The sequence below is a fragment of the Papio anubis genome, chromosome 2 (assembly GCF_008728515.1).
Source record: "Papio anubis isolate 15944 chromosome 2, Panubis1.0, whole genome shotgun sequence".
Classification (NCBI taxonomy): domain Eukaryota; kingdom Metazoa; phylum Chordata; class Mammalia; order Primates; family Cercopithecidae; genus Papio; species Papio anubis.
The window spans coordinates 75,639,423-75,666,546 of NC_044977.1; the positions used below are offsets into that span (position 1 = coordinate 75,639,423).

The 27,124-nt window shown below is 39.2% G+C and overlaps 1 protein-coding gene across 3 annotated transcripts in view; it reads left to right on the top strand.

Moving 5' to 3' along the window:
- ADAMTS9 (ADAM metallopeptidase with thrombospondin type 1 motif 9) overlaps positions 1 to 27,124 on the top strand; it is a 174,601-nt gene that overhangs the window by 42,639 nt on the left and 104,838 nt on the right. For all 3 annotated transcript variants that reach the window (XM_009200388.3, XM_003894219.5, XM_003894220.5), the window contains 8 exons: positions 3,907 to 4,052; positions 11,753 to 11,934; positions 12,024 to 12,160; positions 14,001 to 14,118; positions 14,375 to 14,470; positions 23,385 to 23,551; positions 23,644 to 23,773; positions 24,718 to 24,844. In XM_009200388.3, coding sequence (XP_009198652.1) covers positions 3,907 to 4,052; positions 11,753 to 11,934; positions 12,024 to 12,160; positions 14,001 to 14,118; positions 14,375 to 14,470; positions 23,385 to 23,551; positions 23,644 to 23,773; positions 24,718 to 24,844 — 1,103 coding nt within the window. The remainder of the gene's footprint in view (positions 1 to 3,906; positions 4,053 to 11,752; positions 11,935 to 12,023; positions 12,161 to 14,000; positions 14,119 to 14,374; positions 14,471 to 23,384; positions 23,552 to 23,643; positions 23,774 to 24,717; positions 24,845 to 27,124) is intronic.

Below are 27,124 nucleotides of genomic sequence, written 5' to 3' on the forward strand. Positions count from 1 at the left end.
CAGAAGAGGAGGGATAGTAGGGTAATCTATCTTCTGAGGGATGGGGAGCTTTGGGAGAGCTTTCAGCAGACCCTGCTCCTGCTAAACACAAGCAAGTGGGTGTGCTTGTAGCAAGAGCAGGAGCCTTCAAGGCATTCCCAAGGTAGGCTCAGGATGCTTTTGGAGAAGAACTGTGCAGAGAAAATGATAGGTCCAGTTTTAGTTGTTTTAGAAAAGTGGCCATGTCTAGCAGCTTTTATTAAAGATGTGGATATATATAAATACCCTGAAGAGTATTTACACATTCTAGAAATGCCAAAGAAGGTGAATATGTTGGCATAGAAATTCTTTGAGTTTTTTGCTTTGTTTCTTTTTCATAGAATTGCCAGTATGTGTGTTTTCTCTATATGCTAGCACATTCTGCCTCCCTTGGCCGCTGGGTTAATGTTTTTTCTTTCTTTCCCTTCTTTCTGTTCTGCTCCTGCAGCAGTAATCTGTCTTGGGCTGCTGACACAATGTTATTTTGATGAATGACTCACTAATGTCTCTTTATTTTCTCCACTCTCTTAAGTCCCTTAGCATTTTCATTTTAACCTTATTTGTGAGTGTGAGGTTTGAAACCCCTTTGTTTCAAGTTTCCTTTGGACAAAATCAACCTCTAAGTCCCCATTCCAACCTCTTAAAAAGATACATTTGTATAAAATACTATTTAAATGGTTTTGGACATTTTAAATAAAGGCTGACTCTATTTCAGCTCTTATTTCACCAGCCACTTAATGCTTTGCTATGATGTAATAGTAATTTTGCTCTGTGATTATTATTTGTAGAATTTGCCAGGTAAAATAGATGATCTTGGCGCATGTTTCCCAAACAGCCCCCATTCCCAGCATCTGTCATGTCAGACACTTTTCATATTCCTCTGAAGTTCTTCCTCTCTTTTGGACACCTGTCAATGGTCATATCACTAAGAAATATTTAATTTCCATATCAGTTTTGAATTAGAAGTTTTCTTTTAAAAAGCAACTGTGAGGACATTTGAGTGCAGTGCTAAATGGTAGCGCTCTGATAAACCTACCTCCTTGTTTTGTTCTGAGGTTTATAGTAATGCTTAATGAGAAGAATGGTCATTTGGAATTTGCTCTCTTGTGGAAATAAAATCTGTAAAATAAAGAGATCCAGAAACTGAAGTCTAAAGTGCTAAGAGGGAAAAAATATATTTCCAGAAAACTCCTTAATTTTGTCCTCAAGGTACAAAATGGCTGTGTTAGCTCCAGCCAAGGAGTCTGACTTCCCCGCGGAATGAAGCCAAAGAGTTCAGAGGGCCTCTTGAGTAATCCTACCCAGTGAATTCTGCTAACTTCCCTTTGACCACCGCTATCCATAGGGAAACTTTGGAAAATATAGGTTCTATTGCCAAGATAAAGGGGAGGATGGATATTGAGTGAATAAGCTGGAGACTCAGCCTCACCTAGGCATCTCATTAATCTTACTTTTGGTGAAAACTTCAGTCCTTTATTTAGATGTCAGAAATTGTCCCCTTTGCTCACAGTTAAGAGGCAGTATGTGTCCCAGTTAAGAGTATGCACTGTTAAGTCTTGTCTATGTTTCAGTACCATTCCTGCCTCTTACTTATGTTTGGCATCAACCCCTCTGTCCCTTCATTTTCTTTTCTGTAAAAATGGAAGTTATAATAGTACCTACTTCGCAGTGTGTTGTGAGGACTAAGTTTGTATATATAATGCTTAGAACAGTGCCTGACAAATATTAAGTGCAGTGTACACATTTACCATTATCATTGCCACTGTTATTTAAGTGGGGTCCCGTATGTGCTAAGTTATATACTAAGTATGTTACATACTTTGTCCCATGTTAAACTCCAAATAATTTTGGCCAGTAGGTCCCCATTTTTTGGTTGTGGAAACAGACTTTAAGGACTCACCCAAGGCCACAGAATTATTTTGTAAAAGAGTTACCAGTCCTAGTGAGACCGGTTATATTCTGTTAAGTTTTGTCTGTCTAGACCTGCTGTGTCCAGTATGGTGGCCACTAGCCACATGTGGCTATGTTAAAATGTCAACATGAACTGAGATGTGCTTAGGTATAAAATACACCCCAGGATTTGAAGACTTAGTGTGAAAAAAAAAGAGCATTAAAAAACTCATTAGTAGGCCAGGTGTGGTGGCTCAGTCCTGTAATCGCAGCACTTTGGGAAGCCAAGGAGGGCAGATTTCTTGAGCCTAGGAGTTTGAGATTAGCCTGGGCAACATGCTAAGATCCCCCACCCCCAACTGTCTCTATAAAAAATAAGAAAATTTAGCTGAGCATGGTGGTATACGCCTGTGGTCCCAGCTACTCGGGAGGCTGAGGTGGGAGGATCACTTGAGCCTGGGAGGTTGAGGCTGCAGTGAGCCATGATTGCACTACTGCACTCCAGCCTGGGTGACAGAGGAAGACCCTGTCTCAAAAAAATAAAGAAATAAATAAAATAAAAAATATCTTGAGTAATGTTATATAGATTACATGTAGAAATAACAATGTTTTAAATAGATTGGGCTAAATAAAATAAATTAAGTTTTTTATGTGACTTTAGAAATTCTTAAATTATATATGTGGTTCATGTTCTGTGTCTGCGGGACAGAGGTACTCTAGACAAAGCTGTCTGTCTGTTCATTTATTTTTATATGTATATTTTCTAAGAAATGTTCACAGCCACTGTAAAGACAAATATGAAGTGATTTCCAGAGAGTGACGTAGTCCCCACTGCTTTGGTGCGCATTTCATGTGTCCTGAGTCACCCGGGGTTCAGATGCAGAACGTCTTAAGCCTCAGCCAAACAGCCCAGGGAAAGGGACGTGTCCTCAGATACTGTAAGAGGATAATTACAAGGGAGGAGGCCAGGCAGACTGGAGAAAGCTTAATTGCACTGTTTAAATAATTGTTTACCAAGTATTGTGTGGGGGTGGGGCCTGCTATTCCCACTGAGACCTTCACCTACCTCTTATTTTTCCACTTTCCCTGCATACTGCCCCACCCCCTGGTCTTCAAACTTCTCTGCCTCTCCCCTCTTGGCGGCTGTGTCCTCCCTGGGGATAAATCATGACAGCCACCACCAGCTCTGCTTCAGAGATCTGAGCGAGCCGCGGGGTGTCACCCTCCTGTGGCCACTGCCGCCACTGTTCCTTTGTCCATTGCTCAGTGACCTCGGCTTTGTGTCAGGGCTTCACACCCCAACAATGGCAGAGGGTTGGAATGGCTTCTCTCCTCCCTTGTCCTGCTGAGGAGTTTTATTTTGTTTTATTATTATTTTTTAAACATCATGGCCTTCTTCCTGCTCCAGGCTGGAGAATCTGAAACCATTAGTAACAAACAAGTAATAAAGTTTAGGGCTCTCTGTAGTGTGTCCATTTTGCTTTCGTCTCATCCTGACAGGTTTCCTGGAGTGTGTTTATAGGAATCATGTAACTCGCTTTTTTTTCCCCTCTCCAATATAATTAAAATTGGGAGCAATAAAGCATTATAGTTTACCAGACTTGTAACTTCTCTAGGCCTTATTGATGGAAATTCACTATGCAAATCTTAGAACTCATTTTGGCCCTGTCTATAACCACCCTTCCCATTTCCACTCCTGGTTTTTCCAAGTAAACTAATTGAGCCGTTTGAAGCTTGCCATTGGAGTTACCATGTCAGCCTGGAGCCAGTCACTGGCCAGTTTTATTCAAGCAAGCTATAAAGGAAGACCCAGCCTAAAATCACTAAGTGTGAGATTAAAATCCCTATAGTTTCTAGTATTCATATAGATGATGAATCTGCAGCATTTCAAACCCACACATGGAAAATAATTAAAGTATGGTGTGTTTAAAAGGACAGCCAGTCCTGTAACAACTCATAGCGCCAAGTCTCCCTCACTATTCCCCTTATTAAATACAGCACTGCAAGTATGGATTTTGTGTTCCCAAAGAAATGGATGTCCCTGTGACAGATGGATCCTGGGGAAGTTGGAGTCCCTTTGGAACCTGCTCCAGAACATGTGGAGGGGGCATCAAAACAGCCATTCGAGAGTGCAACAGACCAGAGTAAGTCCTAGAATGTATAACTGTTATTATTGGTATGTCAGGAACAAGAGATTCCTAAAGGGAATAATTTTGGTGGATGAAGAGCACGTTCCAAATTAGAGAGCTAGAAAGAACATAAACTTCAAGGGCTGCTTAGACCCACGGTACCCAAAGTCTATTCCCAGGCACTTCTCCCTGTATTATTGTTTTTCTCTCAAGATCCTTTGTTATTCACAGTTTTATCTACCAAACAGATGATGGTTTTGGGGTTGGTCTGTTTCCCAGTGTTGACAATCAGGCAGGTCTCACTCTCCCCGCTACACTCAGAGCTTAAGATAGCACACTAATGGAGTGACTAGATAGATTTTCACATGGAAACAAAAACATTGGGCATTTTCATCCAGTTTGTAGACTAATATACTCCCTCTAGTTAGACCTCAAGGGACCTGGGACCCCAAATCAAGAATTACTTTTTATTTTATTTTTTTCTTTTCTTTTTCCACCAATAATGTGTTCTGTGATAAGAAATTACTTTTTTAATCAATCTAGTTGTATTACAGGTGAGACAGCTGAACTCCCCATCCTACAACCTGACATTTTACAGATTGAGAGTCTCTTGCCTTTCAGAATAATTCTCATTGTGTGACTATGGCAACTTCTACCAGCCTAACCTTGTCAGGACTGACATATTTAAATAAAGTCCATGGACATTTTCCCCCAGCATTTGTCATAGCAGACATGGGTAGGGTGGGGTGGGTTGGAGGGTTGGGGAAGCCTGTTTATGCATAATAAATTGCTATCTTCATTTTGAAAAATGGCATCCAATTTTACATAGATCTAAGACATATAGTTGAACAGGAATAGAAAATAATAGGTAAGTAAAAGTAAGTAATAGTTTGTATGGCACTTTCTCAGACTTGCCATGGAACCTATTTAGGCTGGGGAACCAAGAAATCTATAGGGATAGTTTTTCAATGTAAAAACCCACAACCACTTTGAAGACCCTAGCTGCTTTGGGATTTTGTAAAATGATTTCCTCTAGCAGTCTCATTTATTTTTAATAGCTTAGATCATGGATAGCAAACTCTATTGTACTGAGAAGCAAATAGGTGAAGTAAAGGAACTAAGTAGGCTAGGGTAATACAATAGTTGTATTGTAGAGATCAAATGCAGGGCACTACTCAGGTCTGGCTGATTGTTCAGAGGTAAGAAAAGAGTCTAATATTGGCACAGCTTCCAAATCTTTTCTATGAAAAATCTGAATTGTGTGAATCAAAAAGAACATAGCTGTAGGCAACTGGTTTGCAAGCCCTGGTCTAAATACTCTGTACTACAAATCTCAGATGATGATTAATTTACTTTAACTCATTTTTGTTCGTAACCCAACCTTATTTCATGTCCATGTAGTGGTCAACAAGGAAGATAACTAAAGGGCTATGAGATATAGACTCTGTTCCATAAAACTAATACTGTAGCTATGAATAAAAATGAATAAGCCTTAGATTTTCGATATAGCCTATATTTTGAATTAGTTTTTAAAATATTAGTATAAATATAGATCATGGTTAAAAAGATTCAGACACAAACATATAGAATATTTTAGAAGTTGTCACACTATTCCTACTTCCTGCTTATTCCCCATGAGAAATAATCACTAAAAAAAATTGGGTGTGTGTCATTTCAGACTTTTAGAAAAGATTGTGGATGTAAATATGTATTATATGAAATAAGTACCATATAATATAAAATAAGTATATATAATATAAAAGAAGCTTCATACTGCTTTTTAAACTCAGCTATACATCCTTGTTGCTGGTGTTGTTGAAGCTTTAAAAGAAAATCTTGTAACAACTAATATGATGAATTTTTACATATTAAAAACTATTTGTTGGCTACGTTGAGCAAAGTTATTAGTTTATAGTAAATGCTATCATGAGGGTATGAACTTGCAAACAGTGACCACTTTATAAGCACTTAAAACATTTTTGACTCAATAATATTCCATTCAAAATAAGTATTTGGCCTTTTTTTAAATACTACTTTTTTAAGTCTTGAGCAATTCTAGAAGTAATGTGAAAAGTGGAGAGAGATAAATCACTCCATAATTGGAATGGGCTAGACAAAGAAAATCACCCAGTGTAAAGATCTCAGCAGAAAAGGATCTTGAGCTTCAAAGTGCAACAAAGATCCTCACATTCAGAAGTTAAGAACCAATCATTAAAGACCTCAATTAGAGGTCCTTGTCCCTGCTGTTTGCTATGGGAGTTTTTTTTTTTTTAAAAAAAAAAACACCTAGTTGAGTGTCAGCACTGACATCATTTCATTAAAACTCCTCCAAGTTATTTGCACTTTAGGATGTCCCTGTTAATTGAGGAAGGAGACTGCCTCTGAATACAGAGGTTACAATGGCTCTGGGGGAGTCAATTTGAAAAGAGAAAGGAACACAGAAAAGGGAAAATCAGATCCAAATCTCAGTTTAAAAGCTTGTTCAGAGAAATTCACAGAGCAGATGGTTCATTATGTAGAACGTAGAAGTGGTTGCTGTCACGCTTCTCAGGGAGTTTGAGGGGAACAGCTGCCCCCCTCACCGGGAATATGCCTTTTGTCAGTTTGACGAGCCCTTACAATATAATGGAGTACTCTGTTTTTAGAACCCAAGGTACAAGGTATGTCTCTATTAAGGACACTGGATTGTTTTGTCTTTTTTCACAGTATTTATCTGATTCAAGAGTGTATTTATTTAGCATCCAGAGACTTTATAGTATATTCTTAGGAGTTTTTTCCCCCCTGAAAGCATAAAAGCCAAAAAAGATGGGATTATGCTCTACTCCACGAACAAGCTGTAGAGACCATATGCTTTCTAATTTTGGTCACAAGATATTTTGGTCTCAAGTGGTATATATGGTGCTACAGGTGGGGCCCTTATATTTTGTCTTTAGGTGCTTTATTTTTTTAATCTCAATTTTGATCCATGCCCTACAGATAAGATGATCATAGTTCTGGTTTGCAACAACAGTCTCTCGTTCTATCTGTTGCCCTGGAGGAGTTATTAATAGCTCCCGTTTTCACTCTCAGAACGTTCTTGATTGGGCAATTAATTATATGGTCTCCTGGCCTATAAGAAGTGTATAATAGAGTAAAATTTAAAATCAGAACCACCAAAATATAACTTACAGTACCAAAACCAGACTGAGCTTTGGAACTAGAAGATGTATTTTCAGACTTTTGGGCCCTATACTTGTTTTGTGCTCACAATTTGGCTCAGAGCTTCCTTGTGGCTGAAACAAAATGGTACGTAGAATTGTTACAGTCTATCAAAAACAAAAATCATACCAGTTCCTCAGGAAAGGCACAGCATTTTATTTTTCCAATGCTTCTATTTTGCTTTTAAATTAGGAGATAGGTTAAAATTTGAAAATAATAAACTCAAAAATTTGAGAAAAAAAGATTGTGAACTAGATATTTCCCCCTTAGGCTCTCTCCATAGCAACTGCTTATGAAATCTTACTTTAAAAACATATTCAAGACATATGTCTATTTCATCCAGAAAATGAATTTCTCATTTGGCTGTAAGGAATTACAGCAAGACTTTTTTTGAGGCACTCAGTTTGGATGAACTTGTTTCGAAATGTTGAGAATTGGTTACTGTGGAAGAGCGATTAACTAATGAACACATAAAAGAATCCAGTTTCATAGACTGCCCCATTTGGAAAGATCATTAAAGATGGGCTGGTACAGCTCCCGCCCCATCCCATCTAATTTTGAATAGCCTTTCAGCATTCTCCATAATTGGCCATCAGGCCCCTTCTTAAAAACCTCCAAGCACAGGAATCACACTACCTTCTGGGGCTGCCTGTTATATCTTTAGAAATGTCTTGTGCCAACCCTAAATCTGCCTACCCTAATTCATTGTACATAAACGTAGAAGTTGAGATTTCTGTTCAAACCCTTTTCAGACCAAAGTTTAGCTTTCCTTGAGAATAGACTGTATCTGTGATGACCTCTGCAAAAATTTCATTATAGTTTTGGTCATGCATCATCTTGAATTTCCTTTCTATGTATCAACAGGCATGGCTGTGTAATATGTGCTTGAAAGAAAGATCCAATTTGGCTGTGCATAATAGGAATTACTCTAGCAATTTCCTTAAACCCTTCCCATCCCTATTTGACATTCAATATTTTAAAAGGATCTTAATAGTTGGGAAATGTGGTTACTATTTTTTAAAGCTATATTTCCTATTATTTTCAATATTTGCCTACCTGGAAAAATACTCCTATTCCGCTAAATAATGAAATTATAAAATGATTTTTTTTTCCTTGCTGAAAGATGAGTTTGGTTGGCTAAAGTTTTCTCTATTATATAGTCCATGTAAATCAGGCAACAGTCACATTGCCTAGGAGAGAGGAAACATATATAGTTTAGAAGGCCAATTTATATTTGTTAAAGTCATGTCCATAATTAAGGAAAAAATTGTAACCTGCCTTTACATAAAAGCAAATCAACTTGCAGACCAAGTTTTGATATGGAAAGAGGCCTGTCTCAAGGGAGACAGCCTGAAAGAGAGGCCAGGTCTTGAGCTTCTGGTCAGGGAGAGTTGGATTGGGCTCCCGTCTCAGTACAGTCAGTGACAGAATTTGGAACGTAGCGCAGTGACACAAGAATAGTCCAGGGATCAGGAAACCTTTTCCATCAGGGCCAAATAGTAAATATTTTAGACTTTGCACTTTATGTGGTCTCCATCACAATTACTCAACCTTACTGATACACGGAGAAACAAACATAGACAATGTGGGTGTGGCTATGTTCCAATAAAACTTTATTTATGGACACTGAAATTTGAATTTCCCATAGTTCACATGTGTCCCAAAATCTTCTACTTTTAAGATTTTTTTTTCAATTACTTTAAAATGTAAAACTTATTCTTAGCTAACAAGCCATGCAAAAATAAGTGGCGGGCTGGATTTGGCCCACAGGATGGTAGTTTGCCAAATCTTGTAATACCTAAACTTTTATTAATCACTTACTGTAAGCCACACTTTGTTCAAGTGCTTTGAATGTATTAATCTAGTTAACCCTCACCACAGCTTTATGAAGTAGATATTAGTACCATCTCCCTTTTACAGACAAGCAAACAGAGGCTTGGCAAGATTAAGCAACTCACCTAAGATTGCATCATTATTAAGAGGTATGGCTGGGATTCAAACCCTTTGTTTCCAGAGTCCATGTTTCTAACCATCAGGAGTATTGCCTCTCACATATAGTATTTTTTGTGTGTTTATAAAAAATGTTTTTTATAAAAATAAATCCCAAAATACTACTTGCCATGTTATAGTGGTCAAAGCAAGCAAAGGTGGAAACTGTTACCATCTGAAGGGAAGCCACCTATAAGTCATAACTATTTGCAGTCCGAAGAACTACTGCATTTGATAAAGTTCAAGAATCAGCTAAGACTTGTTATATGAGAGAACAAAAAAATCAATTTTAAAAACTTTATGTTCAAAGTGAAAGAAATATGAGTTACTTTCAGGCAATAAATAAATGATTGATCCACCATAGTCAGCTGGGACATTTAAAAGATTCCATAATGATAGTTTCAACTGGAGGAAAAATTGAAGGGGGTCTTCCTTGTAGTACATTTAAAACAAGTTTCACCTGAGCAGGTATACAGTCCTGCTCTATTATTCATGCATAATCTGTGATATTTTATGCATGAGACTGGGGTGCCTTGTTACTGAGAAATGGGCTTGGATCTAGGAAACCCATTCTGCATCTCTAAATGGCACCGAAAAAGAAAACAAACAAAAAAAAGACTCTGAACCACAGCACACAGATAATGTAGCAGACTTGCACAGAGAAGATTCTGGGAGACTTAGATTCCAGTCCTGACTCTCCTCGTTTGTTAGCTGTGCGACCTTTGGGCAAAGTACTTCTCTAAACATCCTGTTACTTGGTATGAAAGCACCTCATCTTCCCTAGTCTTGGACAAGATATGAAGGAGCTTCTCCAGGTTGAATGAATAGTGCAGATATACAGTATATGAGCTTAATTGTGCTTAATGCAGAAACAGACAGACATAGACACGACTGTCTTATGTGCCATTTTGCATCCCTAGATGCAGTCTTCCGTATGATAAATAATGGTGAATGTTGATCAGACTTCTTGCTAAGTTTATCAGAGTCACAACAAGCCTTTTAGGTACACAGCATCATCTCTGTTTTACATGTGAAGATAGAGCCCAAGGAGGTGAGACAGCTTATACAAAGTCATCCCTCCAACTTGTAACCACAAAGCCGGTGCTCTTACTTTATGTTGCAAATCTTTGATCGAATGAGTACATTTATAACAATATTAGGACAAGCTTCCCTAGGAGGGCCTTTTTGGGACCTGGGCATGCTGCAGGAGCACTGAGTCCTGCCTCAGTGCTCAGAGTGGGTGCTGAAGCCAACTGCAGAATCAGATCAGATTAGATTGGGCAGTGCTGACATGTACTATCATAGTAGCTAACATTTTCTGGCATCTACTATGTACACTCATTTTAGAGAAGGGGAAAATTGAAGCTCAGGAAGACTGAGAACTTTGTCTAGGGCCACACAGATAGGGCCAGATTGGAACCGAGATCCGGATAGGATAGAGATAGAGGATAGGGCCAGATTGGAACCGAGATCCAACTCCAGAGCTCCTTCTACCTCTCATTCTATATTTCGTGAGCAGGGATATATTTCTCATTCCCCAAAACTCCTGTTTGAAACAAACCAGCCAAAACCCCATTTTTTATAGTCCGATTACTCTGAAAGATTCATTCTAAAGGAAAAAAGGTAAAAAATGTCCTTTCAGTTTCAGGGTGTTCTAGGGCAGTTGTGAAACCCGAGCTGTTTGAGCCCTGGCTGGGTGAGCCCCAGCTTCCTATGATTCTGTGATCTTCCCATTTCCATGATGAATTTGGCATGCTGGTGACTGCTGGTAGATGTGTTGTATAATTTACTCTCTGGATCACATCTGGAATATACATGCACAGGGTTGCATGCCGAGATTAAATTTGCACTGTGATGCTTTGCAAGGCGTACGCCATACACTCGTCACACAAAAACTAATGAAACCAGTCTGCTCTTTCCTGCTTCTCCTCTTAAGTTAGTCAAAATGTGAACACATTCCCATTATTCCATTTTATTTGTGAAACAAAACAAAAACAATGGTTGTCTGGAGAGAGGGTGTAGAGGGACAGAATGAATGGAGGTGTGAGGGAACAAGTTTTTCATGGTCTCCTGTGAATATGTCGAGGTACAAAAGGAAGATAGGGAGCATTCCAAACCACTGTTGGGTACCTTTCACCTTCTACAGTTTTAACACTGAAGCACCGTGAATGTCGGGAAGAAAAGGAACAAAAAGTGGCCTAATAGATTCAGATTCAAGCTTTGTATCTCATACTTTAAGCTATACATTCTAACATTTATCCTCACAACTGCCTACAAGGTAGCTACATTCAATTTTGCAAATATAAGGGAGGCTTGCGGAGGTCAAGTGACTTACCCAAGGTTATACGCATCATGGTATTGACAGCAGGAATGCAAAACCAGGATTCAGGGCTCTTGCCCATTCCTCTGTCATTTGCCACCCTAGATTTACTTCTCTAGAAGACAGGAAGTCACGAATGAGGGAATGATGTTCAGAGGAATACATGATAATACAGTGTGTGTGCTCTTCACTTTTTTTTTTTTTTCAGGCCAAAAAATGGTGGAAAATACTGTGTAGGACGTAGAATGAAATTTAAGTCCTGCAACACGGAGCCATGTCTCAAGCAGAAGCGAGACTTCCGAGATGAACAGTGTGCTCACTTTGACGGGAAGCATTTTAATATCAACGGTCTGCTTCCCAATGTGCGCTGGGTCCCTAAGTATAGTGGAAGTAAGTGTGTCTGGTGTATGTATCCGCCATTGGCCGGCCGGCACCGAGGCCAAGCACGAAAGTCAAGTTGTATCCTTTCTCCTCTCCAGTTCTGATGAAGGACCGGTGCAAGTTGTTCTGCAGAGTAGCAGGGAACACGGCCTACTATCAGCTTCGAGACAGAGTGATAGACGGAACTCCTTGTGGCCAGGACACAAATGATATCTGTGTCCAGGGTCTTTGCCGGGTAAGTCCCAGGTGGTGTTTTCTTCACTGTGTTTTCCCGCTGCCAAGCTGTGGTTTGTGGCTTCCTAGGTAGAATAGCAACTGCTAATATCTGTGCACTATTGCCAGGGCAGTGGTTCTCAAAGTGTGCCCCAGGATCAGCAACATCATCAGTATCACTTTTTTTTTTTTTTTTTTTTTGAGACGGAGTCTCGCTCTGTCGCCCAGGCTGGAGTGCAGTGGCGCGATCTCGGCTCACTGCAAGCTCCGCCTCCTGGGCTCACACCATTCTCCTGCCTCAGCCTCCCGAGTAGCTGGGACTACAGGCGCCTGCCACCGCGCCCGGCTAATTTTTTGTATTTTTAGTGGAGACGGGGTTTCACCATGGTCTCGATCTCCTGACCTTGTGATCTGCCCGCCTCGGCCTCCCAAAGTGATGGGATTACAGGCGTGAGCCACCGCGCCCGGCCTAGTATCATTTTTTCTAATGCACGTTGTGCCAAAGTTTGGAAACCATTGCCCTTGATTTTTCTTGACATTTTCAGTCTCTGTGAGGGTCTTCCACAAAACCTCTCCTTAAAAATTTATTATAACAGTTTGCACACACACTCCTTTGCTATAACCTCAATGCTTAAGCAAATGCTTCCTGACAGCAAATTTTTTAGATTGAATAGCTGAGGTCGAGAAATATGTCAGGAAGAATAGCTGGCCTCACTCTAGTTTCTCTTTGCATTTTTAACCGTCATCATTTCTACCTGAGACATGCCTGTTAATTAATTATTCTTGAAAGGGAAATTGGGAAACTTCTGGGAAACAGCAAAACATCAGAGTAGTGATTTCTCAGGGGCTAGATACCATTTCACTGTTCTCGTTAGTCAAAAATTATTTCTGATCTGGTTGGGCTCTGAGATGATGCCTCTGGGTTTTTTTGTTTGTTTGTTTGTTTGTGTTTTTGTTTTTGTTTTGCCTGTGGTCCAAAAGCACATTGGAGTTCCTGGTTGGAAGGATTTGATTGAAAGAACCCCTAAGGGTATCACCCACTGACTAATAGCTTATACTGCAGATTTCCTTATCTATCCATTTCACAGCAACACATTGAGTTTTTCCTCAAAGATTAGTTCACACAAATGAACAAAATGGACAAGAATGTGGACTGTGTTCTCCTGGTCTTCTGGTCATTGTCAGTGTATGTTTCAGAGTTCAGTGTACGTGGCTGCATTGTGTTAATATGGGGAGAAATTCCGGAGGCCTCTCGATGGAGCCTCAGGCTTGAAACTGGCGGCCCATGGTGATACTTTGGCTGGCATTCATAGCCAATATTTAAACGTATGGGATTTTACATAAAATCAATTTTTCCAGCTTCTTTGGAAAATTGGGAAAAAATGTCAACACAGGGCTCCCATCCCTAATGGCAGCAATAGTCTGGAGTGGACAGCAGCAACTCCCTTATGATGGGGCATGAGCTCTTTAATTAGATACAGTCCTCACCTATGCCCTTTTTTTTCATTCCTAAGCAATTTTTTAAAAAATTACTGTGCTTACTTACAGACTAGTGCTTTTCAAACTTTTATCTGTAGATGAAGCACCTGAGGAATCCTATTAAAATGCCAACTCTGATCCAATAGATCTGGGTGGGTCCTGAAATTCTGCATTCCTGACCACATCAAAGGTGCCCATGGCTGCTGGTCCAAGGACCACATTTTAAATAGCAAGGCAGTATATAATTTCAGTTTTCAACCTTTGCAAGTTTAAAGGGACTTGACTTTCTTGTCATTTTGAGTGCACAAAAAAGAAACACATTATTTGGCATTTTATAATCTCTATAATACTTACATTTATTTCAAATCTTTTCTTTTTAAAAGCAAGCTGGATGCGATCATGTTTTAAACTCAAAAGCCCGGAGAGATAAATGTGGGGTTTGTGGTGGCGATAATTCTTCATGCAAAACAGTGGCAGGAACATTTAATACAGTACATTATGGTAAGAATCTGCTCCTAAGAACCGTGAGAAGGAATATGGTCAAAGTTTGAAAATTGTTAACCACATGTAATACTGAAAAGTATTAATGTTGAGCATAAAAATCAGTCTTGTTATGGTGGATTATCCATCAACGAGGAGGCACCTAATAGAATTATATGAGAATACATTCTATTCTTTTGTTGTCCACTTTTTATTCCATACTTAGAGAAAGTGAACCATTTTGTGGAGTACTGAATTTCTGCTAAATTCTTTTCAGGTTACAACACTGTGGTCCGAATTCCAGCAGGTGCTACCAATATTGATGTGCGGCAGCACAGTTTCTCAGGGGAAACAGACGACGACAACTACTTAGGTGAGACGGGATGCCCTGCCACTTGTGAGTTCTGGTTCTATGGAGCAGTGGCCAGATACTACTTCCTTCCTGCTCTGGCATGCAGAGGGAGAGCTTTCAGATGTCATGGATTTGCATAAAATAAGTGCATCTCAAAATTCATCATTGTTTCTCCCTCATACGTACACCCTCGGAGTATTGATTGAAAAGTTATGTAGCTGCATTATTTGATATCAAGGGATTTACTCTGGATCTTAAAAAATACAAAGGCCCCAAGTCAAATTTTGAAAGTACTTATCTTCTAATTTTAGCATAAAATCCTTGCTCTCATTGGGTCTTTTCAAAAAGCTGTCCTGTGGGGAACTGACTTGCAAATGTTTTATTAGAAGCATTACTTGACTTCATTTTTATATTATCAGCTCTAACCAGTAGCAGACCACTGGTAGACTTATTCAGTATTTCATTATGCCTGTTCATTGCAAAAGGTTCTATGGTGACATGTATTTTTCTTAAGTCATTACTAGAATAACAGTACTATACAGATTTTTTATCCTTTTCTCACTGAACCTAGGTGCATGATTAATTAATATATATTCCTTATATTTAAACCACACGTACCAAAATGACACTGTGTTGATTTTCAACAGTTTGCTCAGCCCAGTCCCATCTTATTTTATTATTTATTTATTTCTTAATTTAAAGTTCTGGGGTACATGAGCAAGACTGTAGGTTTGTTACATAAGTAAACGTGTGCCATGGTGATTTGCTGTACCCGTCAACCCATCATCTAGGTATTAAGCCCAGCATGCATTAGCTATATTTCCTGATGCTCTCCCTTGCCCACACATCCTGCATCCCGCAAGCCCCTATGTGTGTTATTCCCTTCCCTGTATTTTTGAGATAGGATCTCACTCTGTCACCCAGGCTGGAGTGCAGTGGTGTGATCACAGCTCACTGCAGCTTCAACCTCCCAGGCTCAAGTGATCCTACCACCTCAGCCTGAGTAGCTGGGACTATAGGCACTCACCACAATGCACAGCTAGTAGTTTTTTATTTATTTTTATTTCTTATTTATAGAGATGATGTCTCACTATTTTGCCCAGGCTGTGCTTGAACTCCTGGCCTCAAGCAATCTTCCTGCCTTGCCTCCCAAAGTGCTGAGATTACAGGCATGAGCCACCATGCCTAGCCCAGTCTCACTTTAATTTATTTTTATGTAAATTTCTGTAAGTGATTGTGAAATTTGCCTAACTGCCATTTGAAAGAAAGGGGACATGGAGAGTAGAGTCATGACCGAAAGGGATTTAACTGGTCACCTTACACAAAACTCTTCCCAGCCATGAAGAGCAGCATGGCTTACACTCAGATCTAGAATAAATTAGAGCAGTCTTGCTGGGCAGTCAATCTTTAAAAGAAATGAATGTACTTTCTTTCTTATAATATCCAGGCAGGAACTCTATTTATTCATCTGAATTCAACCAGTATAGAGGCCCTTAATATAAGCATTTAGACATATTGAGCCAGAAAGTGAGTATTTGTTGAATTGAATTAAAGCCTATATCTCTATTTTGGAATGTCTACACGAAGCTGCATAGATAGACAGTGAGCCTTTAGCTAAGCATGCTAATCAAGTATGATATTTATACATGACTCCATTATGGCATTTGCTATCACCATTCATTCACTCACTCACTTATTTAATATGTGCCAGGCATGCAATGTTCTAGGCACAATGAACAAAACAGATAAAAAAATTTGTGTCTTCTTGGACATTACTTTTTAGTGGGACAATAAACAATAGGCAATAAACAGTAACCTGACAGATAAGAAAACTCCATACTATTACAGGTGATAAGTGCTGCTAGAAATCAGAGCAGGCTGAGGGAAATTGGGATACCAAGTGTGAGATGTGGACAGTAGAGTTGAAATGTTTGAATCACAGAGCAAGATAGCAAGCTATTTAGAGGAAGAGCATTCCAGGTAGAGGGAATAGCCATTGCAAAGTCCTTGAAATAGGGAAGAACAGAGGGAGGCAGTGTGGCTGTTGCTGAGTGAACACAGAGGACACTCCTAGATAAGGTTAAACAGGACTAGGTCATAGACAACCACATAACCATTATAAGAACTTTGGCTTGGACTCAGAGACATCAGGAGCCACTGGAGATTTTGAGCTGAGGAATGAGATCTTACTGCATTTATGTTTTTAAAGGAGCACTCTGGCTGGCACATTGAGAAGACGTGGTGGGGGAAGTGTACAGGACAGAAGCAGTGACATTGATTAGGAAATCATTGCAGTAATTCAGGAGAGAGATGCTGGTGGCTTGGCCCCAATGGGAGCAGTATGTGGTTAGATTCTGGATATCTTTTGAAGTTGGAACCAATATGATTTGCTGATGGATTGAACATAGTGTGTGAGAGAAATAAAGGAGTTAAAGGTACAAAGGAATCTCAAAACTCCAAGGTCAAAACCTGAGCAATGGGAAGGATGGAGTTGTCATTAACTGAGATGACAAGACGACTAGTTACATATTTATTATACTACCACTAGTGTTTTAAAGTTAGGGCAGGGTCTTTATGTCTTCAGCTACTGACATGAAGCCTACATATGATAGGTACGAAGCAAATGATTGCTGAATTGTTGAACAGCCATTGTCCATGCTGTCTTTAATGAATACCTACTGTGCGCTTAATGGAGAATGAGGTTACCTTGGAAATGTACATTGACCTCTTCTTTCAAGGACCGTAAAGCCTTGCTTGGAATTAATTACTCTATGATGACATCAGCTTTTCACTACCCCAAATATCCAAATGAGTGGCAACTTTATAAGACAATTAACAAAGTTCTCGGGGAACTGTTTTCAAATTATTTTGCGGGGGGAATCCTTCATTTCTCCTTGAACAGCTGCAGAATGGGGCAAGTATTTTTCTTTGTACACTTGGTTATAAATTTGAGCATGTGATTGCTGTGTCCTTACTACTTCCTAATTAAATCAAACAGCATTGCATACAGCCTGCTTTATAAATTAATTTCCTGAGAACTGAAGGCCATGTTGAGTTGCTCCTTTTTTCTCTTCGAAAGAGAGAAGGATTCTCTGCTATTCTTCTCTTTCTTGGAAAAATAATCTCCCGTCAAGTGGTGGCCTCAATTCAGTTCAACTTAATGAGTGCACATCAAGCACCTGAATTCAGGAGGGCCTCCTGATAACCTTTTATTATTCACTGGAGATTTCTTAATCTCCTTGTAAAGAATGAAAACAAAATTAAAGATTTGTCATCTGGGACAGGCAGTCTGAACCACTTATGGCTCTTTAATGGAATAGAATAGGAAAGTCACCTGTTGGCATAAGGAAATCTCTCTAGAAGCAAATGAAAAGTGTGCAAGCCTACATTGCAAGTCACAGTCCACTGAGTGTGAAAGTCGAGACCTCAGAGCCTTTGAACCTCACAGTGGTTACTCAACAAGTTAGGAAGAATTTGATGTTGTCATCAAGTCTGGCGTGTGTAAATATTTACTCTTGGCTTGAGGGAAGATGCAACAAATGCACTGAGAAGGTTTTACAACCTACACTGGGTCTCGCGTTGAGTCCAGTCACAGATGCCCCATTGCTAAGCAAAGCAATCTTCATCCTTATCCCTTATGTGTGTGGTGTTTTTTTTCTTTTTTTTTTTTTTTTTTTTTCCAGTGTGAGCCAAGCCATACTTTTCCGTGTATTCTGGGAGGGAGAGATTTCCAGGAGAGAGGGCCTTTTGTAGCAACCCAGCTCTGATGGGTGCAATGGGAGGGAAACCAACCCAGGAAATTAGCTCCCTTAATCGCATTAGTGGGAGGTTGGGCATTAGGCTCTTGTTTTCAGGAAACTATTTGTTTCACAAAGTACCAAAGCAGAAAGCCTCCCTGTCAAAGGTCATCCTTTCACGTGGACCCCTTCCTCCTGTTCAGCTAAAGCCAAGTTGTACCCAGGGACACCATGTTCATATCCCTTTAGAAGAAAAAGTAACCATTTCTGTGATACTTATTTGTCTCCAGTGCACTTAGCTCTTGATTAATTGTGGCAATGGGAAGATGGGAATCCGTGCGGTGCAAGATAAAATAGGAATTTTTTTTTCATCTGATGATTTTAAGGATGTCTGGGGCCAAACCGTTTATCAGGGCAGATCGTAAGAGGAATCCTTTATCATTTGTGCTCCTCTCTTTCACCCCACTCACATCTACTGGAATAAAGAATATGCAGTGAAGGGTGAAATACCCTGAGTCAGCAAAGCATGAAAGGAAGCCTGGAGACATTGGAAAAGCCCCCCAAATTAACCCAGAACAGACTATCACTCTTTACATATGACCACACTGGATTATCACCTGATTTACAGAACCAGCATGGGACATTTTACTTCCCCCTTTTTAGCAAGACATCAGCTGGGTAACTAGCATGCAACTTCATTTGAAAGAATTGGGTGATTTTGTTGACAGCTCATCGTACTGTCACCATTTGAATGACCCGCATTAGGGAGCAGCCTCAGGATACCCGAGGTGCCACGGAAACAACCTAAACAACCTCAGCTTCAGTGACCCATTGAAACTCCTGCCTCTTTCATGGCTGGTGGATCTCACGCTGCAGGAGCTACAGGCAAGACAAGGTTGTCAGAGGTTTACACTGACTGAAAAAGAGTCATTTGGCTGGAAGCACTCTATCCTCCTTGTCATGAGTGTCAGACTCCATCAATCACTTAATCTTTCAGCATCATCGATTGAGCACCTACTATGGGTTGGGATCTCTCTTGGGCTTATAAAAGTAAATTTTTATTTTTATTTTATCATTTTATTTATTTAAGGGGTAGGACTACAGGTTTCTTACATTCATATATTGGGTAGTGCTGAAGTCTGAGCTTTTAGTGTACCCATTACCCAAATAATGAACACTGTACCCAATAGGTAATTTTTCAACCCCTATCCTCCTTTTACCCTCCCACCTTTGGTAGTTTCCAATGTCTATTAGTCTAAAAAGTGGATTTTTAAATGGCTGCTTTGCTCAAGGGCTCATGCAGTCTAACAAAATGAACAATTTACATTTAAGAAAATCTACAACACAAACATACTTAGTTTCTATTTGTATACAAGAGAACGAATGCATGAACTCATTTACTCATTTAACAAACATTTGTTGACCCCCTTCTTGGAAAATTTTAGTAGTTTATAGACTCTGGAGATGGATTTCCATGATTAGGAGCCACCTGGCCTTGGGAAATTAACTATTTTAAGTTATGCTTTTCTCACCCATAAATTAGGCTTCTATAATAGACCCTACCTTAGAGAGGTGTGATAAGGGGACAGAACATACAAAGGCATTTTGATCTGCCAGGAACTAAAGCTCATATGGGTTCTTATTTAATCCATATAACAATCCTATAAGAAACTCATTATACAGAGGAAGAAGCTGAGGCTTAGAGAGATTAAGTAATTTATCCAAGTTGTTACAAATAGAAAATGGGAAAGATTGGTATCCTTATTGGTCTGACTTCAGATGCTACACACTTAACCACTTCACTTTACTGCCACCATGTAGAATGATATATGGCTGACCTGGAAATATACAGGACTTGAAATTTAGGTTTATTGGTGGGAGTGAACGGTGAGACTAGGAAGATAGGTGAAGATAAGATTTGTAAAGTTACAGGGAGGTTATGCTAAGGAGGTTGAACTATCTTATAGGTAGCGGTGACTACCAAAGGATTTTGAGCCAAGAAGTTGGAGGGTATTTTATCCTTTTAAAAGCTAATCTTGACTTTTCCCTGTGTCACCACATTCTTTCCAGTCATTTCAAATGAAGGCACCTTAGTCTTCTCTAGGGACCAAATACTGTTTACATGGGTGAGAATTCTGGTAAATGAAGTGCTGGATTAGGAACAGAATTCAGTGCAGTTAAGTCCTAATCCTGAAACGAGTAGCCCTGCATCAGTAGTGTCCAATTGCATGAACTCTGTGAGGTTCCCATGTCTACGAAAATAAGGATCCTACTGCTGCTGAACCACAAATATTCAGAGCTTCATCTCAGGCCTCTTTAATATCCACATAAGGGTATAATATTTACTTAACCTAAATCCTTGAAACCTCTTTTATGTACACATTGCTTCTCTCCTGAGTGGTGAAAGATAATGTGTCACCTACATTGGTGAGATAACCTATATCAATGAAAGATGAGTTAGGATCTGGCTAATACCTCAGTCATCTTAGCCACTCCTCATTCCACAACCAAGACAGATATCATCAATATGATGCTAAGACATGATGCTATCGGTGACTCATGTTCAGCATGGTTTCTTGGGCAGCTGGTACCAAATGATTGACATTGGCACTGGGGATGAAAATTATTTGCCATCTGTATGTTAAATGTCCTTGTTCCTTTTATTCACCTAAGTATATGGCCTGTACCTTTCAAGGGCATCCTTACTACTAAAATTTGCTACTCTTGCACAAATTACAGATGGTAAGGGGACCTTTCTCTAGTGTTTGTTCAGAGCCCACATTTTAAGTAGCTCTGATTTTATTAAATACCTGCTTCATGTCAAGCCCAATACTCAGGAGGATGTATTCAAGGAGCAGTGGTACCAGGAGAGAAAAAAGCAGTGCTATCAAAATTTTGTATTAAATACTAAAAGGAAAAGATATTATTGAGATTTTATCTTGAGAAATTAATCCAAAATTGTGAAAATAAATTTATTTGTATTTGACCTTCAACAAAATTACATCTTCTTTTCAATCATGTCAAGGTTTTGAAAAGAATAAAGCAATTGATAAATATTTTTGCATACATTGTTCATATCAAGTCATAATAGCAAAGTAGTATATTCTTGACTGAAAGTCTGAATTTAACAGTAAAATCTGAAAGGGAGTCAATTTTTGAAAAGCTTTCTAGAGATTTATTTACTTTCCCAGTAAGCTCTCTTGACCTTTTAATAAATAAATAATTTCTTCTGAAGCAGCTGTTGTCTCATCCTCCTTGTCAATTTTCTTTCCTGTTTCTTTTTTCAGCTTCATCGAGGGATACTTGACAAATAAAAATTGCATATATTTAAGGTGTTCAACTTAAGTTTTTTTAATACTCCTATACACTACTCTGTGAAATAATCACCAAAACCAATCTAACGTATCTGTCACCCACATAGTTACTATTTCCTTTTGTTTTCTTTTTTCTTTCCTTTCCTCCTTCCTTCCTCTTTCCTTTTCTTTCTTTCTGTCTCTCTTTCCTTTCTTTCTTCTTTCTCTCTCCCACTCTCTTTGTTTCTTTCAACACTTATAATGTTGAAAGAAACATTATACCCTTTAAGCAAATTTCAAGTATGCAATACAGTAAGGTTAACTATAGTCACATTGCTGTATGCTAGATCTCCAGAATGAATTCATCTTGCATAACTGAATCTTTGTATCTTTGACCAGCATCTCCCCATCCCCTCCTCCTTCCTGCCCCTGTCATTTACCACTGTAATCTCTGCTTCTATGGGTTTGACTATTTTAGGTTCTATAACTGGTCTAACTCTGCCAGGTTCTCATTTGGCCAACATTTTGGCACTGGATTCAAGCAGTTCTCCAATATCACTTTTTCAGCATCACTGATTTTTTTCATCTTTTGCAAGATCCAGAGTAGATTTATTCATTCTTCCCCAAAGATACATATTTACTAAGCACCTGCCATGTGCTCTTTCAGAAACTGGGATATAGTAGTGAATAAAACGATCCCAACATTTCTTACTATCATAGGTCTTACATTCTTGTTTGGGAAGAGAGAGTATAAACAAAGTGCCATGGAGAAAAATGCAGGTGAGAAAGGGGATAGAAAGTATGTAATCTGTGCTAACAATGGGAGGCAGTTGCAGGTTTAGAAATAATGGTCTGTGTAGGTGTATTAATCTTTTACGTGTAACAAATCATCTCAGGACATAGTGGCTTAGAACAACAAATATATCCTATCTCTCAGTTTCTCTTGTAAGGAATTTGGGAGCAGCATATATGGGTGTTTCTGGCTTGAAGTCTCTCATGAGGTTGCAGTCAAGATGGCAGTTAGGAATATGGTATTATCTGAAGGCTCAACTAGGGCTGGAGAACCACTTCCCAGATTACTCACTCAGAGGCTGTTGGCAGAAGGAATCAGTACTTCCCTGCTACTTGCAGGCCTCTCTGTGGGTTCTTTAGTATCCTTAAAAGATGGCAGCTGGCTTCTTCCAGAATCAGAGGTTCAAGGAAGAGCAAAGCAGAGCCACAGTGCCTTTGGCCTTGCCTCAGAAGTCAGGTTCTATTGTTCCTGCATCATCCTAGTGATTGCAGTCATTCCTATTGAATGTGGGAGGGGATGACACATAGTGTGAATACCATGCAGCAAGGCTCATTGGGGCCGTATTTGAGGCTGACTACCACAGTGAGCTACACTGAAAAGGAGACCTTTGAGCGTCATATTAACCATGGATTTTCAAATTTCAACATCTGTCCAACAAAGAAGACTTAACAAAGATTCATCAGGCTTGACTAATTCTAATATATATAGATTTGTGTAGGAATCAATTTTATAAGGGTTCAGTTCACTAATACATATTTTCAAATCATATCAACACTTTTGCTTCCATCTATAATTCTGTAACTGTCACTCTCATATAACAAGCTCAAGGTTTATTAGGACACTAGGTTACATTTTATTTTTCACAGATACCACAAGGGAGTAGGTGCTTTTATCTCCACTTTAGAGATAAAGAAATGGAGATGGATGGAAAATGATTCCCAAGGCCACACAGCTGGCAAGTGGCAAACTTAGTACTTGAAGCCATGCCTGTCTGGCTCAAAAGTCCCCACTCTGTGCACAGCGACTCTCTGCCTATCCAGATGTTACTTCATATTTCAAACAGCTAGTCATTGACAGCAGATCAATGTATTATTCTCTTTCCTCACCTACAGCTTTATCAAGCAGTAAAGGTGAATTCTTGCTAAATGGAAACTTTGTTGTCACAATGGCCAAAAGGGAAATCCGCATTGGGAATGCTGTGGTAGAGTACAGTGGATCCGAGACTGCCGTAGAAAGAATTAACTCAACAGATCGCATTGAGCAAGAACTTTTGCTTCAGGTGAAAACTTGTCCATGAGCCCACCACACTTTTCTTCTGCTTGGCATCACCAAGCCCACCCACTTCCTTTCTGTTTTGTCCACACATTCTAGGTTTTGTCGGTGGGAAAGTTATACAACCCCGATGTACGCTATTCTTTCAATATTCCAATTGAAGATAAACCTCAGCAGTTTTACTGGAACAGTCATGGGCCGTGGCAAGCATGCAGTAAACCCTGCCAAGGTATCTGCTTTGAATTTGAGTTCTGGGGATTTGAGAAGTTTTTTTATCTTTTTTTTTTTTTTTTTTTTTTAATAACAGCCAAATACATGCAAACTGAAAACTCTTCTATTTGCATACATTCTCTAATCTCTTTTCTTTGAATGTGTCTGATTATTTTTGACTGGGAAATTGAACTTTTTAAGAGATTCAGGAAATTTTAGTTTCTTAATCCTAAGAAATTTTTGTACACGTGTAAAACCAAGCAAAAATCACCTCTGCCATTGTAATTTTCCAGAGGCATGGTTTTAGTAGTCATAGCATATGTTATTTATTTTGTTTTCTTTTGTCTAAATGAGGAGTCAGCAAACCACAGCCCGTAGGCCAAATCCAGCCCACCGCCTACTTTTTTTTTCTTTTTTTTCTTTTCTTTTTTTTTTTTTTTTTGAGATGGAGTCTTGCTGTGTCACCCAGGCTGGAGTTCAGTGGCATAATCTCAGCTCACTGCAACCTCCGCCTCCCGAGTTCAAGCAATTCTCATGCCTCTGTCTCCCAAGTAGCTGGGATTACAGGTACATGCCACCATGCCTGGCTAATTTTTGTATTTTTAGTAGAGAATGGGTTTCACCATGTTAGCCAGGCTGTTCTTGAACACCTGACCTCAGATGATCCATCCACCTCAGCCTCCCAAAGTGCTGGGATTACAGGCGTGAGCCACTGCGCCCGGGCTACCTACTTTTACAAATAAAGTTTTATTGGAACACAGCCATGCCAATTTTGTTTATGTATTGACTTTGAGTGGCTGCTTTTGCCCTGTAAGGTCAGGGTTGAATAGTGTAACGGAGATCATATGCTCTGAAGATATTTACTATCTAGCTCTTTAGAGAAAATGCTTGCCAATCCAGGGTCTAAATAGTTTATGGAATAGATTGTTTTCCCTGAATAATTTTTTTTCCCTCTCTGCTTAGGGGAACGGAAACGAAAACTTGTTTGCACCAGGGAATCTGATCAGCTTACTGTTTCTGATCAAAGATGCGATCGGCTGCCCCAGCCTGGACCCATTACTGAACCCTGCGGCACAGACTGTGACCTGAGGTGGGTCACTGTTTTCTCAAGACCTTTATTACTGAATTGTGAGAGTCTTGCAGGAGGTCCCAGCAGGAGAAGCAAAAGGAGGGGATGCTGGTCTTTAGTTCCCCTTTCTTGTGTTTCAGTGAAATAAGCCTTAACCAGTTCTCCATCCCTCTGGAACTGATTATCCAAGACATACATGTGCAGATTTCTTATTCATTTAAGAATTAAAAATAGCTAATAGAGTATGGCACTTGCCAAAAAAAACATTCTCAGTTGATCCTCACAACTTGTTGGGTAGGTATTAGCATTATGATTGAGTCACATTGTATGTGAAAACTAGTTTTGAAAGTCAAAAGAAAAGGAGGAGAACCTCGTCCCTCAAAGTACCCATAATGACCTATATCTACCTAGAGTGTATACCTCCTAGTAGAAGAACTCCTACACACATGACAGTTGCAGTGCACTAAGGTAGCATCATGGAAGAAACAAGAAGAAAATGTATATACAGATGTCTGAGATATTCAAACAATTCTGCGTTTAAGAAAAGTGTAAAATCCAAGGCAGGAAATATTGGGTGGGTAGAGCATTCTGAAGCTTTTCTGTTTGCCTGCAAGGTTGACTGCGTCATATTGAAATATTAAGTAGTCGGTGCTTGCATTGTATAGTCTGTATGACAGTTAAATGCAGTTAAGGTGAGTTGCTGTTTTATCCTCCTTTTAAGAAGGGAAATTCAGTGGAGAGTAGTATGGGAATGTGTTAAGGTCTCGCCATTTGTAAGCCGAAAAGTAAATGCTTAAGCATTTTGAAGGTTCCATATTACAATGCCAAATCCAATCAAAGGGTATTGGCTGCCTGTAGTGCTTTAGGGCAGATTATAAGGCCTACTTGAGGCTCTGAGAAAACAGAGGAGTTCTGAGATTGACTACTAATGTCTGCCATGGGAGTGAGAGGAGCTATGGTATGAAAGTCATATTTTTGCCAGTTCTGACTGGAGGCTCTGACTTCAAAGCCCAGGATCTGTCTAGCCTCTACCCAGTGTCACTGACTTTCTAGCTCATTGCCCTACTGAAATTGACTTGCCAAAATATATTGACAAAAGTCATTGTGAAAAAAAAAACCAAGAAGACATTAAAAGGCAGACATTTATACTAGGCAATATTCTTGTTGTAGATAGCGTCCATATAAACCCATTGTTTCAGGCAATTGAGTTAAGTTAAAGTCTATTCAGGAAAAAATAATTAGTTAATTAACTGCTAAACTGAATTAATCACTAAAGTTTGGGGGGAAAATGAATTGTTGGATAGATTCCTTGAGGCATAACCTTAATAAATTGAGAATGGTGACATTTTCTGAGTAGCCTTATATCAAATTATCACTATATTCCCCAGTACTCTGTAATGGTTATGGTAATAGAGTCAACCATTTACTAAGAACTATTTTTTAACAGTTATATATTATCCTATTAATATTCTTTTACTAACAGGATAGTTCTTATATTATCTATTTTCCTGTTAATATAATTAATACGCTACCAATTCTTCAAACATTACGACGTTATATATTATTATTATGACCATTTTACAAATAAGGAAAATAGAGGCTGAGAGTCATTAAGCAAATTGCCCAAGCTCACACAACTAGTTAGTGGAGTGATGGAAATCTAAATGTGGTTAGTCTGCACCTAGATCCTGTGCTTAAACCCTAGGAGAAAGTTGTTTTTATTCTTAATTCAGTTATAATGATGAGTGGTACTCATGGATTCTATTCTGGGTAGCTTCTCTTCCTTTGTGAAAAGAAATAATTCCCATGAGTTTTTTTGCCCCATCCCTGTTCCCTACCTTGCTTGGAACCCCTTACCTGTTTTTTCTCCACTGATTGAATGAGAACGGGACTGGTTGAGTCTCCGATGATAACTATAGATACAGCAGAACTCCTGCCTGCAGTGCTAAGTGTGCTCCTATGATCACAAAGATGGTGAATTTATACATAGCACTGTGAATAATTGAATGCGATCATAAAAATAAATAATTATTTAAGAACCCTCTTTTTAAGTTTACCCATGGAGCACCAATTTGAGGGTGGAGATAATGTTTGAGCTGTTATTTTGAAAAAATATTTTTCACTTTGAGCAGATTCCAAAGTGAGCCACTATTTAATTTGGGATGATGCTGGCTTATGTGATGTTCTCCAAAATTTCTCCTGCATTGGAAGCCTTTAGACATAAAATGTAAACAGTGCTTACAAAGCTAATACATTAAAAGATACCCTTGAAACCATGAGTTTTTGTGTAAAATGATGCAA